Genomic DNA, 18,127 nt, shown 5'->3' on the forward strand with positions numbered 1-18,127 from the left:
CATGAGCCCATGGGAGTTATTATTATTCAAACCACTGCAGGGCTGGCTGTAGAGTCATGAAGGGTACATGAGTAAAGGGGATGTGAGATCTGCTGAGACCAGGCATCGTGTGGCAGGGGAGTCTCTGCATGAAGCCCCTGAAAGGATAAGAGGCCCGAGAGGCCATTTCACGAATCTCTGAAAATGAAGCATGGGCTGCATTGAAGGGCCCCAATGGTAACTGGGCTGAGACGGGGAAGAGTTGCAGACAGGAGGCAACAAAGCTGGAGATGCACTCCATCTAAGCCCTTTGAAACTAAAGTCCCAGATTTGAGACTTCTGGCCTTGCTTTGGTCCAGGATTTCCTCACTAGGCCATTATTCCTCTTTTTTTGAGTGGTAACATGTATTCTGTGCCATTATGTGTTGCATGTATGCACTGTGCATTTAGGTTTTACAGGGGGTTACAACTCAGAGGCCTTGAATCTCAGAAGGGGACTTTGGACTTTTAGAACAGTATCAAGATGATAAAGGACTCTGGGTACTTTTGAGGTCAGACTAAGTGCATTTTGCATTATGATGTGGCCGTGTGACTATGGGGGCCAGGGAAGGCAGTGTGGTGGTTTGAATGGTGAATGTGTTTCTAGTCTCAGGCATCTGAGTGCTTGGTGCCCAGCTGGTGATGCCATCTGGGGAGGCTTAGACGCTGTGGCCTTTTTGGAGGAGGCATGTTACTGAGGGGCAGAGTTTGAGAGTTAAAAATCTTATGTCATGGGACTGGAGAGATGGTCCAGTGGTTAAGAGTACTTGCTGCTCTTCTAGAGAATCCATATTTAACTCCAAGCACCCACCTGGTGCCTATCAATAATCTATAATTCCAGTTCTGGAGTTTGTTGGAGCAAATCCCAAACCCATTCAGTCTTTACCAATAAAGGCTTAGGAGCCAGATGCTGGGGTGAAAACATGCTAGCTTAGAGAGAGGCAGAGAAAGAACCCAACTGACCTTCCTACTCAGCTCACATCCCACAGGAAAAAAAGCCCAAAACTAAAAGCCAAAGAGCTAAAGAGCACCTTCTTTTTCTCCATACTTTCTTAAATAACCTTCCCTCTGAGTCCCTCCTACATACTTAATTCCTGTCACCTGGATTCTTGCTCTGCCTCTTCTAGGGTTAATTGTATTAAGTCCTATGTATAAAAAGCTCTTGGATTAAAGGTATGTGCTAGGCTGAGCCACATCATAATCACTCGTTTGCAATAAACAGAAAGTTCCTGGATTAAACATATGTGCTAGGGCTGAACCATGTCAAATTAGAAACAGGTTTTTAGTTTACAATCTCAGGATTCACAGCAGGATCGAATATCCTGCAACAGGGGTTGGGTTTCAATGCCCTCCTCTGGCCTCCTGAAAGCACATAGTGTGCAGACATGCATGCAGGCAAAACATACACATTAAAAGAAAACAGTACCTCCTGTTCCAAATAGCCTCACCCCATCCCTAGTTCACTCTCTGCCTCATGATAGCTTTTGAAGATGTGACCTCTTCACTTCCTGCTTGTTGCCATGTCTCCCTACCATGATGGATTCCTAAGACCTCTGGAACCAGAAGCCCAAGTTAAACCTTTTCTTCTATAAGTTGCCTAGGCCCTAGTGTTTTCTAACAGTAATAGGAAAGTAACTAGGATGAGGTCTAACACAGTCAGTGAGTAGAGAGCTGTTTTTGACACTCAGTTTCCATGGGCCATCTAGGAAAGTGAGTCATTATTGTTTTTGTTGCCCTTGGTACTAGTGATCAGCTCCAAGGCCTTGGACAGCAAGTGTAATACTGCTGAGCTATATCCAAAGCACGCTAATTTTCTTTCGGAAATCTCTTTCTCTAAGTCTTAGTCCTTGTGTCATGACCAAGGTTGTCTTCTGTTCATAAGAGAGATGGCCAGTGAGAAGGCTGTCATTCTCCGGCCACAGCTCCTGGTTGAAAGCCAAGGGTATAATTGCAGCCAGACCAATAGGAACCATCCCTGAGTTCTTGCTGGATCCACCTGTAGCTGCTAAGATGGTAGCTGTAATAAAGCTTCAGGGGAGCTCTCCGACTGTCACCTGCCACACCAAGGAAATTAGGGCTGAGGGGACACACAGCAACAGATGCTGAGGAATGTCCTTTGAGGATTGACACCCAACCAATACTGTACCCGGTAAGCCATCAGTTCTCTTTGGTTTAGGTCAATTTTTCTGAGCTTCTTTAGCTCATAACTCAGACTTCTAACTATCAGAGGTTTCCTTCATGATCTATACTGTGTTCACGCTTAACTGCAAGTGAATAATAGCTCAAAGCACATTTCTCTGGCACCTGTCCTGAAATGGCTCCCTAATCTAATTGGCCCAGATGGATTCCTAGTCTAGCCCTTGTTGCATTGCAAGTCAAGATTAAACGGAGTTGATGCCTTCTTGTGGTTCTGTGTATGGATGAATGGATGATTTCTGTCTTGGAAACTTGTTCATGACACTCTACTGCGCACAGGCACTCTGAAATGTTCTTAGCAGAAGCTGGTGCTGCCCACTGGCTGTGTCAGCCTATTGGTACATGAAGCTTGCTACACATCTCTTCTGAGAGGAGATGGGATCCTTATTCTGGGTATGTATTATAGTAATATGCTAATGAACCTATGGTGGACTTATAAACCATACTGCTGGGCAGTGATTAGGCGACAACAGGGAAATGAAAAGAGTCAGCTTCATTTTATTAATGCTTCTCCGTGAGTGATGGCCCCAAGTGTGTATTTTGTCCTCTGATAAATTCTTATAAATCCATCAGTCCATCAATCAATGGCACATATTTAATAAACATCAAGTCGAGACCCAAACCTTTTATTATTATTGCAGATCTCTAAGCCAGTAGAGATAAATACTTTCAGTGATGAATAAGGCATTGCAGCTTTGAAGTCACATTGAGATAAAAACCAAACCAATAAAGAAAAGAGTTTTTGACTCCCAATATGGGATTCGTCTTTACCTCGGATTCAAGAAATGACCAAATATTTCTCAGCTAGGGTAAGAATGTTTTTCCTCCCTCTGGCATTTAGTCTTGGATTATTGGAATATTGTCCATCCTATAAGTCCAAAATGGGAAACATTTTGGAGTGCTTTTTATCAAAACAGGGTACACCTTGAATAAAATTATTGCCTCTCTTTAAATGTCCCCAGGATCTTCATGACTTCCTGTGCCTGCATTTAGTTCCTGGCTCGGGCCACAAGTGGACAGTCCTTGGGTTAGCCTAGGCTGGACTTTCTCTGGCAGAAAGTATCCTTCATGCTCAACTCTTTCTGTCTGGGGAATCTTTGGAGAGCTCCATATCCTTCCTGACCCTCTGTAAGATAATCATGTAGTAAAGAGACTTGCGCAACCCCCTGTGATAATCAGCAACCTGCTGAGGCAGTTCTCAACCTGTGGGTGACTACCCATTGGGAGGTTGAGTGACCCTTCCATAGGGGTCACTTAAGGCCATCCTGCATAGCAGATATTTATGATTCATAACAGTAGCAATGTTACAGTTATGAAGTAGTGACAAAAATAATTTATGGTGGGGGAGGGTCTCCACAACATCAGGAATTGCATTAAAGGGTCACAGCCATAGGAAGGCAGAGAACCACTGTGCTACGCGGATCTATAAGCAGCTCTGCTTAGAGCCCCTAATCGGAATGAGAGACTACCGGATAATAGGCCTTCTGGAAGAGGAGGATGCTGTAATTCCAACCTGACTGGAATAAGATACTGTCCCTTGTCAATAAAGCTTGTCGCCAATTGAATAGTTCCTCGAGTTGCTAAAATTTCTCTCCTTTTTAAAATTTTATTTTTATTTTTGGAGGGGTTGAGGGTTGGAGAAGTAGATCTACATTAGGATTTACCTACAGACCCCTCAATTTAAAGAATATGGAGTTGCATGCGGGAGGCACACAATTATAACTCTGGTACTTGGGAGGGAGAGTTAGAAGGATTAGGAGTTCAAGGCCAGCCTGGCCTACATGAGACCCTGCCCCTTCCCCCCCTAAAAAAAAAACCCTATAGAAATGGAAGCGTATGTGAGCGTTGGACCCATAATTCTTGCTTGGTGAGTTCCAAAGCGTATAGAGGGAGTTTTCCTCAGTAAGTCTCCCCATGTCTCCATCTTTTCTCAATGTTTGATGTATGGCTTGTCCTATGACATGTGCCATGTCAGCCTGTTCTGATGGCGTTAAATGCTGGTGAGAGGATGGTGTAGGGAAATGTGCCAAGCTGGGCAGAGTTTGTTTTGTGTTTTTGAGTCTGGCAAAACCTTTACTGGCCTGATGGTCCCCGGGTCACTCTGGAGGGAGGCAGTATCTGAGACATTTAGATGCTGACACAATTCTTGTACACAGCATCCCTGATAAGGTGCAGCAAGGATGCCAAGACACATGGCAGGCAAGAAGGTCCCTGATAGGAATCTGGTGCCAAGAGCCAGGCTTGTTCTCACAGAGGCTCTTAGAGGCTGCCCGGGGTCTGCAGAGTCAGCAGAGATATTTGCTCTACGAGCTCCTCCTCCCCATTCTTAGGACTTTAGAATAACCCCAGAAAGAGGAACAAACAGCAGAGGAAATGGAGAAAAGCCATTGTTTGGATACCAGTCTCCTTAATAAAGTCCAGAAGTGATAAGGGAAACTGTTGAAACACACAGGATGCTAAATTGATTTATGCTGAAAACTGCTGCTCCACAAGTTTGTTTTCCCACACTTTCTTGGAAAGAAACCTTAGTTCCTCCCCCCCTCCACGTTGCACAAGACATCTTATAATGACCTCTCAGAGGTGGGGGGGGGGGACAGAATCCCACAACCAAAACAGCAAACCAAGTCAAAAGGCCCCAAGAGCGCTTTCTTCAGATTTAGGGCACCATAGCATCTTGGTATCTGGAAGTAAATAGAAAAGAGAACTGTGGTAAAGGCAACATAGCATGTGTAGCTCCACCTAAGTGGGTGCGTTTTGTGGATATTTTTTAAGTAGGGTGCATCTGTGTCCCATCAGGAGCTCATCACCCCCAGAGTGAAGCAAAGTTGGAATAAGCAATGACCCACTCTGCTCTCGCTTCCCTTGGCTTTCCTGCTTCATGGTGGGAGTTTATCTGAATGTTAGAGCAGGAGAGGGGATGTTGGTGTCTTTAAATCTGTCCTCAATTTGCAAACAAAAGAACTGAGTTAGAAGGCTGTGCTCAGGTCACAGTGATGACGCTCACATGGTGTCTGTAAGGACATTTTCACCCAATTGCTAATCTCTACTTTTTTTTTTTTTTCCTCCACAGAATCCCAGTTTGGACTCTTGACTCTCCCGATAGTGACTTAGATGAGGCTGTCTGGGCTCGATGCAGCGGTGTGTATATGATCTACCCAGGCCCAATCAGGTAGAAGTGGGGGGGGGGGGTTGCTATGATCCACATTTGGAGAAGGATTATTTTCACTTTTTCCATTACCTTGGGGAGTAGCTTTTCACTATGGGAGGGGGGGGGGAGTGTCAAGATTGAGGACAGTCTGATGTTGGCACATACTTCCCTCCTCTGAAGTGAAGTGTGCTTAGTCATTGTACCCACAATGTTCTCCTGCTCCATGAAACATTTGTGCACACATCTGTGCACAGGGAACTCACCCTGTTGGTGAGTAGAGCTGGTGGTTAGCCACATCACGGCACTTGTTGGCTCTGTGACACTCTCTTTGGCTGTGGGAACCTCTGTTGGTCCCTAGTGCTGTACAGGACATGGCTGCCACCAGCATATGGCCAATGAAACAGAAGAGGAAGAAATGACTTGTGTCAGTCAAGATATTTTAGGTGCAAGGGACAGATGATGCAATACAAGCTACCTAAGCCATAAAAAAATACACAGGCTCTGGCTGTGGGTGTAGCTCAGTGGCAAGATATGTACTCAGGCTGTAGCGGGCCGTGGGCTTAGCCTCCAGTGCTGGGATGGAGGGGTAAGAGATATATAATGCAGGAAATATGAAGTATTTGAGCATGTGCCTCGGTCCAGAGGTTCTGATGTCATCAGGGCCTTGGTAAGTCCCTTCTTGGGCTCCTTGTCATCCACATTGCCTTCATTCTCATATTCCACATGAGGGCGCTAGAGGGGTCAGTTGCTCCAGACATAACCTTCCTCTGTGCTTGAGCCCAATGGGAAAGAGAGGGTGTCCTCCCATCCCGGACCCCAAGGCTGCACAAGCCTCACTTCCCTTCGTTGTCTCTGGTGTGGTCATGTGCTCATTCCTGGCCCGGCAGTAGGGCCGGGGCAGCATTCAGAATGGCCAGGCAGAGGCTAAAGAACGTATTTGGAGACTGGATACAAGACTTGAGGGGAAACCACTGCTCTGTGTCCCACGATGCTTGTGGATGGGTGCTGGTTATCCTCTTCTGTACTTGGGAGTTTTTCTAAGTTGGCAGATTTTTTTTTTTTTTTTTACATACTTCTCTTGTTGTTTCTACTCTAAGAAGGGCAGAGACTTTGCAATCAGAAAGCTGAAATCACAATGGCAGCGTGGAGAGGCCCAGCTCCACAGCTCCATGGAAAAGAATAAACAGATTTACATAGGTGAACCCGGTGCTGCTCTAAGCTTCACTGAGATTTCCCGCTGGAAGTGACCTTTGAAAATGGGAAGGGCTTATCACAAATGGCTTGTCTCTCTGGCTGTGATTATTAGCACAGTACCTTTATCTCTTCTGAATCGCTCTGGTTCTGGTGCAAGGCTTGTTCTTTGTCCTCAAGACCCGAGCGTACCTTTAACAACTAGGGGAATCTAGGCAAGGCTGCTGTGAACCTTGAGCGCGGCTTCTACCTCTTGACAGGGCAGTTCCCTGAGAACAACGCCTGGCAAGCAGATAGCATCTTTGTGCAATGAAAAAAGCTACCTTGGCCTCTAGGCGTGCTCAGGTATGTTAGACGGCAGACTTTATTTTATTTTTTTACAGTAGCCACACCCTTCACAGGAAGGGCCATTGGAGGGGGTGCCATAAAGTTTACCACATGCAATGCTGTACCCTGTTAACATAATTTTAGGGAGGAACCATGGAGCAAGCTGAAGTCTTAAAGGCTTCTTTCCCGTTTTCCTGGCAAGATTCATCTAACCTGCTAGGACCATTCACCATGGTCCCCTTTTCTGAGTCTTTTTCCTTCAGGCTGCCAAATATAGCAGTGTAGGTTCTTTCTTCTAGTTAACTACCCAGCAGGGAGTGATCCGAATTCTGCAGGCTTTTTTCCTGGGCTCACCTGAGCTGCATTCCAACTAAAGTAGTTGAACCCTTCCTCTTTTACTGTGCTTTTCCAGAAGGCAGCCCTTTAAAATACAAGGCATTGGTTGGTTGGCTATAGTTGACTAGTGTTGGAATGTCAGAGTCTGAGTTCTCCAAAAGACTGGTGTGTGTGTGTGTGTGTGTGTGTGTATGTTAGGGTTGGGGCCTGAGGAGACACACGGCCATATGATGACCAACATGAACAATGTAACAGGCTTACCTAGATTAACCATCCCTATTGTCAGCCACAGGATATTTGGAAAGAAAGAATTTGAACCAGATCTAGCAAGCTCTGAGCATCCAGGGACTGTGTTAGCCTCTATGTGCTGAAGCGGGCTGCTTTCCTGCCTTTGAAAGTTATTCTTGCTCTTTGGGGACAGAGAATGATTAGGTAGATGCAATTGCCCTGTAGCAATTTTCCTTTTTGACGTCAGCCTTGGAGTCTTCAGGTCCTAGAAATGTCTGGCTCTAACAGAAAATTAAAAAAAAAAAATCTTAGCCAGGATTATCTTGCTACCATGACATCAGGGGTGGCTTGGTTGAATCTGGTGTCACTTTAAAGCATGATGTTTTTCTGTCTCTAACTCCTTCCTTCCTTTCTTTTTTCCCCAAGTGCCACATTGAACCCAGAACTTCCTGTATGGCATAGATAGTTTTACCTCTGAGTCACATCCCCACCCATCTCTCTTTTTAAAACTTAGCTGTTTTATGTTTATGGGCGATTTGCCTGAATGGATGTCTGCATACCACTTGCATGCAGTTCCCATGAAGGCCAGAAGAAGGCATCTGGTTGCCTGTAACTGTAGTTACAGATGGTTGTAAGCAGTCACATGGGTGCTGAGAATTGAACCTGGGTCCTCTGGGAGAGCAGCCAGTGCTTTTAACCACGGAACCATCTCTCCAATTCCCCCTCTTTTCCTTATACATGCAAAAAACACGGTGCTGAACTGGCTTGCATTTCCTGTCCTCCATTCTTGCTTTGTTTGTTTTACTTTTGGTTTTGATTTTTTGAGACAGGGTTTCTTTGTGTAACAAGAGCTCTGACCGCCCTGGACTCACTTTGTAGACCAGGCTGGCCTTGAATCCACAGAAATCCACCTGTGTGTACCACCACATCCAGCCTATTCTCGACTTTACTTACTCCAAGTTGGTTAGTGTTTATGTTGGGGCCCCAATAGAGTTAAACTTTTCTTCTCTTTCCTTATGTCCTTGGGGCTCACCCAGTGGAAGGCACTGGAAGACCAGAAATCTAGGCAGTAATGAGATAGGGCAAAGATGCTTTTGTCTCTTCATAGAGGGAGTGGGGACCTGAAAGGTGGGGGTGTTAGGCTGTGACCTTCATTTCCAGAGGAGAAGGACACCTGGTGTGTCCAGAGTCACCCTTGCCTCCCAGCCCTTCATGCATAGAGAGGATAGCAAATGCTTCTCAGCATCACTAGCCTCAGGTGCCTCATTACCCCCTTGGCTCTCTTAGGCCCATCTGTACCCTATGGAGTCCCTTTATTCAATTCTTTGCAGCTATGTCCTCTGGAGTGTATTTCCTGTCCAACACTACGTGACAGAGCAAGCCTCTTCATCTGTTCTTCTCAACAAGCTCCTGGAGTGGGGGCAGCGTGCTATCAAAACTGGTACTCAAGGGAACTTACATGGCATCTTCAGCAGTCAAGCTCAAATCACTTCTTTGCCTTCTCCATTCTCTGTTCCGGTCCTTTTTCCTTCTCCCTTTTCACTCATTCCTGATGAAAATATTATCCTGGTCTACTTTGCTTTGTAACCAGGCTCATTTGAAACATCAGCCATAAAAGAAACCGTCCTGCTGGGCATGGTGGCGCATGCCTTTAATCCCAGCACTTGGGAAGCAGAGGCTGGTAGATTGCTGTGAGTTCAAAGCCAGCCTGGTCTACATGGAGAAACCCCATCTCAAAAAATAAAAAACAAACAAACAACAAACAAACAAACAAACAAACAAACAGAAACAGTCCTCAAACACGGCAGGAATTCACAGGCACTCTCAATGGCAGAGGCAGGCAATGAGTCCTTTTCATTTGGACCTCTGGATGAACTCTCCATTGACTGATTAAATAATCAGAATGAGCTAATGGTGATGAAGCTATAATATATAAATGCAGCTCTGTTGGAAGCAGCACAGTAGGGGGAGGGGAAAGCAGGGTGAGCTGGGAGTGGGGGAAGGGAAGGAGAGAGGCCAGGGAGGTGGGAAAAGGGCAAGGGCAAAAGCAGCAGGGAGGACAAAAAGGGAGTGGGACCAAAATGTGTGGTGTTTATAGTGAGTCTCTGGGAGAGGAGAAGCCCCGCCCCTAGGTAGAGGGCAGGCCATGCCAGCCACGCCCTGCAGCAGGGCTTAACATCGATTATTCATTATAACCTGATACCTGGGAGTTAGAAAGCCTGGATGCATTGCTGGTTTACCTGACCTCTAGATTTCTGTTGGGTTCCATCAGTTCCAGAACCCTGGTTGGAAACCACAAGCAGGGGAAGACGTCAGGGTATTGCCCAGCCAGGTGGCTGCAGAGTGGGATGTTAGTTACCTTTGTTAAGTCGTGGTCAAAATACCTGGAAGAAACAACCAAAGGATTTTGGCTCGGTTAAGAGGGTTTTTTTCTTGGTCCCTTGGCACTATGATTCTGTGTCGGCAGCGAGGCCAACGTCATGGCAGCGAAGAAGCAAGAGAATGGAAAGGAGGAAACTGTTCATCCTATGGAAGACAGGAGGGGAGGGTGGAGAGAGAGGCGGGGGGGGGGGGGGGGGAAGGACAGGGACTCGGCATTGCCTTCAAAGGAGCTGATAGTGACCTACTTAACTGTAAACGTGAGCCTATGAGGCCATTTCAAATTTCAGCTATAACCACTGAACACTCTTCCGGAGACTGTGGACTCTATGTTCCCACTAGAGCAACTGTCCTATTTTGGGCTGCCAATGCCAGTCTTCCTTCCTGGGCCTGGCTCTGTGGGTTTTCTTAACTTGACTGTCATTACGGAAATAGTTCTTTCCTCTTTAACTTTTTACCCCCCTGGGAAGGTGCCACCTTCTCCTTGCTTTTGATAAAGACCTGTGGACTTTCCCTTTCTTGGTACTTGGGATATCAAAGTTCCTCTTGCTTCCTATGCACTCCAGTTTACTATAGCTTCGTCTGGTGAGGCTACAGATTAAATCCTATCTGATTTAATTCATATCTCCTTTCTACTTAAGGACAGGAACTGGAGGAGGAAGGCGAGGTGTGGTCCTTCACTGCCTGGCTGCTCTCCCGGGCCTTCTCTTTTGCTAGAGGAGCAGGAGGACAAAGGAAAGGACACATCCCTGTTCTATAAGCAGGTACTGAAGTGCTCTTGGCTTTCCTTCACTCAACCTGCTCAGTGCACACTGAGACTGCATCAAAGCTGCCAGGGGCCCAAGTGTGATCTCTCCAGGGGGCGGAGGATGATGCTGGAGGAGCAAGCCACCTGGGATCTGAGTAAATGCCAAAGACAGCAGTTTGCTCTCTCTAAACTGTGTCCACTGCAGGTCAACAGAGGCTCTGCCCATGCTCACTTGGACTCTGTCATCAGCATTGGAGCAACCCATTCCCAGAAGGCCTTGCATCATTTGTATGACCAGTTCTTGCCCCTCCTTGGCCAGAGCTAACTAGTCATGTGGTCTCACTCATGCAGAAGGAAGCACAATCTCACTATGTGCCCAGAATGGGGGCATTTTGTGCTTTGGAAGTATTTGGGGGTGGTATTGATGATTCAATGATTACTACAGTGTGTGTATGTGTGTTTGTGTGTGTGTGTTGTGATGCGTGTGTATTGTGATGTGCATGTGTATTATGTGTATGTGTATGTATGTGCATGGTGATGTGTGTATATGTGAGTGGGTACTGTGATGTGTGTATATATATGTGTGTGTGTTGTGATATGTGTGTACATTGTGATGTTCATGTGTATTATCGGGTGTGTGTGTGTGTGTGTGTATTCTTCAGAGGGTTCAGCTCTGCCTTGTTTTGGAATGAGGCCAGTTGGACGACCTCTGTGCCGTTCCTTCATATTATTGAAGTCCATTCCCTGTCATTTCTCCTTGGAGGCAGCCCTTGGATGACAACTAACAACGGCCAAAGCCCAGCCACTTTGTAAACAGGAGTGTCTTGGTCTGGGTTTCTATTGCTGTGATAAAACACCATTACCAAAAGCAATTTGGTGAGGAAAGAGTTTATTTCAGCTTATGACATTTGCAGCACACTTGATCACTGAGGAAAATCAAGGAAACTACTCAAGGGAGGAGCCTGGGGACAGCCTGACACAGAAACCATGGAGGAACACTGCTCAGCCTGCTTTGTTACACACCCCAAGACTACCTGCCCATGGTTGGCAGCACCTTACAATGGACCAGGACCTCTCACCTCAATCTTTAAGACAATAACCTGGGACCTGTCTACAGTTTTCCTCTTCTCGGTGTCAAGTTGACAAAAAACACAGGAGAAAGGGACCATTTTCGTGGTAAAATATATTTAACATAAACTTGCTCCTTCGGTCACTGAAGAGTGTATTTGAAGGGCACAGTTCGATTGAATTCTGTGTGTTTATGGTTTTGCAGCCATCACCACTCTCTTGTTTCTGCACATTACCCAAGGAGCAGTCGCCCCCCCTCCTGTCCTGCCTCCATCCCCCTGGCAACCATTATTCTGTATTCTCTCTCTCTCTCTGGATCTGTCCATTTTGAGTATTTCCTATCAGTAGAATCATGCAGTGTGTGGTCTTTTGTGTCTTGAAGCCCAGCTCCCGTGTGGGTTGCCATTGTGCCCCACAGGGTGATAGTGCAGGACCCGCTAGAGCCTTTTTTCTCCACCTTCCTTCCTCAGGAGCTCAGCACCCCACTGTCTGAGCTGCAGCAGCTTTCCCTCCTTCAGATCTTCTAGTCTCCTCAGGAGCCTCTTTTAGAGTCCTCCCCTGTATCTGGGGAGATTGGCCAGAGTAGGGGTCACCTGTGGGTGTGGGGGATGGGAGACAAGACAGGGTGTGGCCCAGGCCCATATTTGGAGGTGGGAGATACTACACTTCCCTGAGCTAGCGTCTCCAGTCATGAATCCTTCTAAGTTCTTATGTAGCTTAGGCGGTGGCCAGTTCAGTTGAAACCACAGTTAACAGTGTAAGGATGGAGTGTGTCATCCGCGCTTTCACTTCCTTGGCCTGTGTTCATTGCAATAGCACTTCTTTTAAGAAGATGTTTTTCAAACTAGGTGTTGGCTGTGGGGCACACCCTTAATTCCAGCACTTGGGAGGCAGAGGCCGACTGATCTCTGTGAGTTTGAGGCCAGCTGGTATACAGAGCAAGTTCCAGGACAGCCAGGGCTACCCAGAAAAATCCTGTCTTGAAAAAACACAAACATTGGCTAGATCTGGGTAGGGGTTTGAAGTTTATGGCCTATATTGTCTTTGGCCGGTGCCATAGTTTGAGCGGGACCCCTGGGCCCAAATCTGCCTATCATAATGTTCTACTTGTAGGTTTCTAGGACCCTCTGGATCCTTCTACTTTGCCATTCTCCCATGCTTCTCTCATCTAGAGGGGAGTAAGGGGGAAATGGGAGGGAGGGAGGAATGGGAGGATACAAGGGATGGGATAACCACTGAGATGTAATATGAATAAATTAATAAAATTAAAAAAGAAAAGAAAAAAAACACAAACAAAAAAGATTTGTTTTATTTTATGTGTATGCGTGCTTTGCTTGGGGTATGTGTACCACATACGTGGTTGGTATATCCTCTGGGACTGGAGTCAGACATGGTTGTGAGCTGCCACGTGGGTGCTAGGGGTTGACCTCTGGCCCTCTGTAAGGTGATCTTAACCATGGAGACAACTCTTCGATCCACCTAAGTCCTGTAGCACAGCTGTGTACAGCTGTGGCTCTGAAGACGATCCTTCCAGGGATCATTTCTATAGTTCGTTACAGCTGTGGCTCTGAGGGCCAATAGTGCCCCCAAAGAAAGGCCCTGTTTGACATGTTCCTTTGTAAGAGCCAACAGTTAATATGTTTTTTCCCTGCTCTGTGGCTTTCCACGATTCCTTGTGATGAGTGGGATAGATTCCTGACGTGCAAGGCCCTTCATAAAGTAATACCAGTTGAGCTGTCTGGTTTTCTCTCTCTTACTACCTCAAGCTCAGACTCTTTCCCTCAGGGTGAGCTGCACATCAGCAAATGGCTCTGTTTCTTCTAGTCAGCCACTCTCACCAGGAGGGTGTCTCAGTTTCTGTCTGTGAAGCTTTCCCCACTTTTCCTCCCAGCCGTCTGTAATCCTGCACTCTCCTCACAGTACTCTGGCCTGGCATTCGTTCTTGGACACACATCCTGAGGCCTCCTGTGGTCAGTGACCTTTTCATGTCTTGTTCTGTGCCAGGAGCAAAGTTAGCTGCAAGTGACCCTGAAGGCTCACCTGCTACCCCCAGCCCTCAAGGACTTAACAAAGGAAACCAGCAGAGCCAGGCTCAGGAATCTCAGCCAGGCCTGAGGAATGCAACCCTTCTCCTGATGGATGAGTAGGGTGCTAGGGAAGCCTCGGTCATCTCCCATCTCCGGGAATGCCTGCTGGGCTCTTGCTGGAATTGGAGATCTGGAAGAGATGGAGAGGAACTGTCTGCTAGGGGCTAAGTACGTTTTGTTGATTCCGCATTTGTGTGCAGGAATGAGAAAAGAGGTCAGCTTGGGAGGAAATGCAAGGCATGCTGAGAAAGGAGGGTGAGTTAGAAATACACACAAAAGGATGGGTCAGTGTGGGAGGGGAGAGGGAGGGGGTAGATTTAGCAGCCCCCACCCTTGGCTGAAAAGCAGGGTCTCAGTTGTTTGTTTGTTTGTTTTTTAAAGGAGTGAGCCCTGTGGAAGAGCCTCACTGCTCCCCCCCCCCCCATTCTCCACCAGGTTGCAGAGCCCACCAGTCCTCCGGAGCGTGCCTGGACAGGTCAGGTCATCTTCCGTGGTAATCTCACTGAGATGGGAGGTGCTGTGTTGGCCCCGCTTTGGCTTTAACTTGCTGATTGGGCCTTGGAATTACTCCAGGCCCCTGGAGGGATGCCCAGAAGGATAGAGCCATGGCAACATCTGCAGGGAAGGCTGACCTTTCTCACAGTGGCCCAGAGCCACCCTTGTACCAGAAGTTCCCTGAGCCATGTGGAAGAGGACATGGCCCCTGGTAAGGACTCTACTGGCAGGCTTCTGCGTGGGGAGCGTCGACCTTGGCTACTCTAGAAATGAAGACAAGAGGCTACAGGCTCAGGCAGCAAGGCGGCCATAACTCTTGGGCTTCTCCACGGCCCATGATCCGGCTGGCCTGGCCTGGTGTTTCCATGTTGTCTTTATATTCATTCCTGTTCAGGAGCAACTCGTTCGGACTTTGCCAGGAGGAGGCTGAGCTTCAACATTCCCCTCCAGCCTACCCACGGCCACTTGCACCAATGCTGCCAAAAGCTCTGTTCTATCTTTCTATTCATCTACTTAAAAGCCATCAATGGAGTAGGGGCTGGGGACCACTCAGCTCAGTGGTAGAGAGCTAACATAGCATTAGTGAGTCTCTGGCTTCTATCCCCAGCACTGCAAAAACAGAATGAAACAAACCATCAGGGACTCCTATTGCCTATGGACTAGTTAGTGCAAACACAGCCTCTCCAGAAGGTACAAGAGCAAAAACTCCCCCTCATTCTCTGAGGACAGGCTTAGGCGCTGGGGGAGAAGGCGAGGGCAGTGGGGAGGGGACACTCTTCTTTGCCGTTTGCTGTATGATGTAGATTCTGGCTCTTGGGTGAACCTGCCTCTGAGTGTCTTTTATACATGGAGTTTTCTCATCGGGTCCTGTTGTAGAGGACTATCTGTTAGGATTCTGCTCCAGTCTGCCTACCTGTGATGTCATTGCTTACCTGTGACATCATTGCCTACCTGTCACTGGGCATGGCACTGCCCAGTATATAAAAAGACAGACCCACTTCATCCTTCTGTCTCAGCCCTCTTACCCTCTTAACTCTCTTACTTCTCTTCCTCTCTTCTTCTGTCTCTGTCTCTCAGGGGTACCCCTGCCCCTTTCCTTCTCTCTCCATGCTCATACAACACACATCTCCATATAATATCTGTTGCCTGGTATCTTATTTTTTTAATTACTAAAACTATGCTCTGACCAAATTGCTACATCTTTATCAGCTCAGCTGTGCAGGGTTGTAAACATCCCAGCTGGGCTTGTTGACAGATGACCTTCCTTCATTAGTACCCACCCACACATTCCAACTAGTCTATGCAATTCTGCCCCAATAATATTGGCCTCTGGGAGGACGAGAGGAGGGGATTCCATCTACACCACAGCCACAGGCACATCACCATCCATGCTAGGTGCAGACCTTCTCGTGTGGCGCTTTTAGTCTGCCTATGCTTCTCCCAGTAACCTGTCACCCATCCCTCTTAAGTGCGCCTAATAAATTCACTGGTTTCCCAGGGTGAACTTTGACAGAATCACACCTCTGTTTGTTGTTGGGACCTTAGGAGGAAAAGGCTTGATATTGCATGCATCTCCTTCAGGAAGCAATTTTAATAACAGGCCCTCTAGCAATAGTTACTCGAGTGACAACCAAACATGATGGTCAGTGAAACAGACTCCAAAGTGGTGGGAGAGCAGACTGTAGTGAGAGAAGGCCCTGTCGAAGATTTAACCAGTTTCCCCATGTTTCTCTTCCAAACATAGCTGCTACTTTCCTCCAGGGTAGGGGCATTCTTTTTTTTCCTTTCCTTTTCTTTATTTCTTTTATTCCTTCCTTTCTTTTCTTTCCTTCTCTTCCTCCCTCTATCCCCTCCCCTTCTCCCCTCTTCCCTTTTTCTTTTTGGAGATAGGATTTCATTATGTGGCCCAGGATGACCTTGAGCATAGCTTTCCTTCCTTTGGCCTTCCCAGTGCTGGGCCTACAGGACTGTCCCACCATGCTTGCCTGTTGCTTTTATTATATGGTGAATAAATGACTCAGCAAGAGTTTGTAGAGACTTCTGAAATTGCTGGCAGAGATGGTAGTGTGTGTGTGTGTGTGTGTGTGTGTGTGTGTGTGAGAGAGAGAGAGAGAGAGAGAGAGAGAGAGAGAGAGAGAGAGAGAGAGAGAGAGAGAGAGAGAGAGAGAGGTTATTTTTAAAAGCTGGACTTCGGAGTTTCAAAAGCGTATTTCCTAAGGGGACTCTGGCACTCTGGCACTTATCACAAATGGAAAAAAACAAAGAACCAAAACAACAAAACAAAACAAAACAAAAAGCCAAACAGCAACATGGAAAAGCTGTGCTAGAGGGAACCTACATTAAGTTCTTTTTCCTGGCATGTCTCTAGGCCATGTATGGGTGAAGATTTATGGAGGCCCAGGTGGGTTTGGGAAACTGAGGTGGAGGGGACCAGACATTGGTGTGAATGGGGAGCAGTGAGACTGGGTGTGAGAGGAGTTGGAAAAGCACGGAAAAGAGCATCACGGGGTGTCCATGAGATGGTGTCTTGATCTTTTCCCATGATACCATGAGGCTCTGAGTCTCCTAGGTTGTATCTCTGCCAGTGAGCAGAAGAGTGGCTCTATTAGATACTTTTCTCACTGCCGTGAAGAAATATGCTACAGAAAGCAATGTAAAGGGGGCGGGGTTTATTCTGGCTTACAGTTTGAGGATAGACAGTACATTGTAGAAGGGAAGACATGACAGAGGGAGCATGAGGCTGCTTGCTCACATCTGAGGGGTTCTGGGAGCACAGAGAGATGGATTCTGGTATTCACTTGGCTTTCTCCTTTCGGAAGTTTAGTTTGATCTGGGTCCTGAGGACCTGCAATAGTGCCTTCTACTGAGGATTGATCTTCCCTCCTCAGTTAATCCTTTCTAGAAGCACCCAAAGTTGTGCCCCGCTAATTGTTTAGGTGTTTATCAATCCTATCAAGTTGACAATTAATTTAGCTATCACATGAACTGAAAGGGAAATTGTATATGGCTATAAAAAAGTAATGAAAAGAATCCCAAAGTATATGGCTATATAGCCTACACTGGCCTTGAACTTATGATCCCTCTGCTTTAGTCTCCCCAGTGCTGGGAGACACCACACCTGGCTGTGAAAGGCCCATGTGAGGCCTATTTAATATGGAATGTATATGTAGTTCATATATATACCATCTAAGCTATCTGTATAACCTGGAGCTCTTTGTCATGGCCTGGTAGGTGTGCTGAGGGTTTTCCTTAGGGAGTACACAGAATGTCCTGTCTGGAACACAGGCCAGAGACCTTTCCTACTGTCCATCATGAAAGAACTGCTGTGTTTGGAGGAGACTCAGCACTAAGAATGAGGCGTGTTGGTGGGCAGTGCTGTGATATTAGAATGCAGAGCTGGGAGGACACTTAGTTATCGATGGTGTGTTGGTTAAAACAAAACAAAACAAACAAATGAGTAAACAAAAACCTCTCAATTCTCAAGGTGACTGAACTAAGTGAAGGACCCTTAAGATGTCCCTCCAATTTCCCTGTAATAGCCCAGTCTCTTAATTGCTTTCTCTTCCAAAGCCCAAGGAGAGGCTTCTGCTCAAGTCCCCTTCTCAGGTACAAAGCAATTATTCAGAAACCTCAGCAGTTTCTGATGGCTCAGCAGTTAATAGCACTGGCTGCTCTTAACTCTTCCAAAGGACTCAGGTTCAAGTCCCAGCACCCACATGCCAGTTCACCACTGTCGGTAATTCCAAATCCCGGGTATCTGACATCCTCACACAGACATACATTTATTTATACCAATGTAAATAAAATAAAATAATAATTTAAGAAACCTCATTAACAAGGGAAAGATAACCCAGGAAGAAGAAATTAAAGCTCTAGACCCAGACAATTTTTTTCTACTTGTGTGTG

The 18,127-nt window shown here is 46.7% G+C and overlaps 1 protein-coding gene across 1 annotated transcript in view; it reads left to right on the forward strand.

Annotated features, from left to right (window-relative positions):
* The window catches only part of LOC311579548 (uncharacterized protein), a 50,220-nt gene that overhangs the window by 14,044 nt on the left and 18,049 nt on the right, over positions 1-18,127 (forward strand). Inside the window, exons 4-5 of the mRNA XM_084750233.1 lie at positions 5,285-5,383; positions 10,470-10,587. Coding sequence (XP_084606359.1) covers positions 5,361-5,383; positions 10,470-10,587 — 141 coding nt within the window. The 5' untranslated portion in view covers positions 5,285-5,360. The remainder of the gene's footprint in view (positions 1-5,284; positions 5,384-10,469; positions 10,588-18,127) is intronic.

The sequence above is a fragment of the Acomys minous genome, assembly GCF_964271855.1.
Source record: "Acomys minous genome assembly, chromosome: 2".
Classification (NCBI taxonomy): domain Eukaryota; kingdom Metazoa; phylum Chordata; class Mammalia; order Rodentia; family Muridae; genus Acomys; species Acomys minous.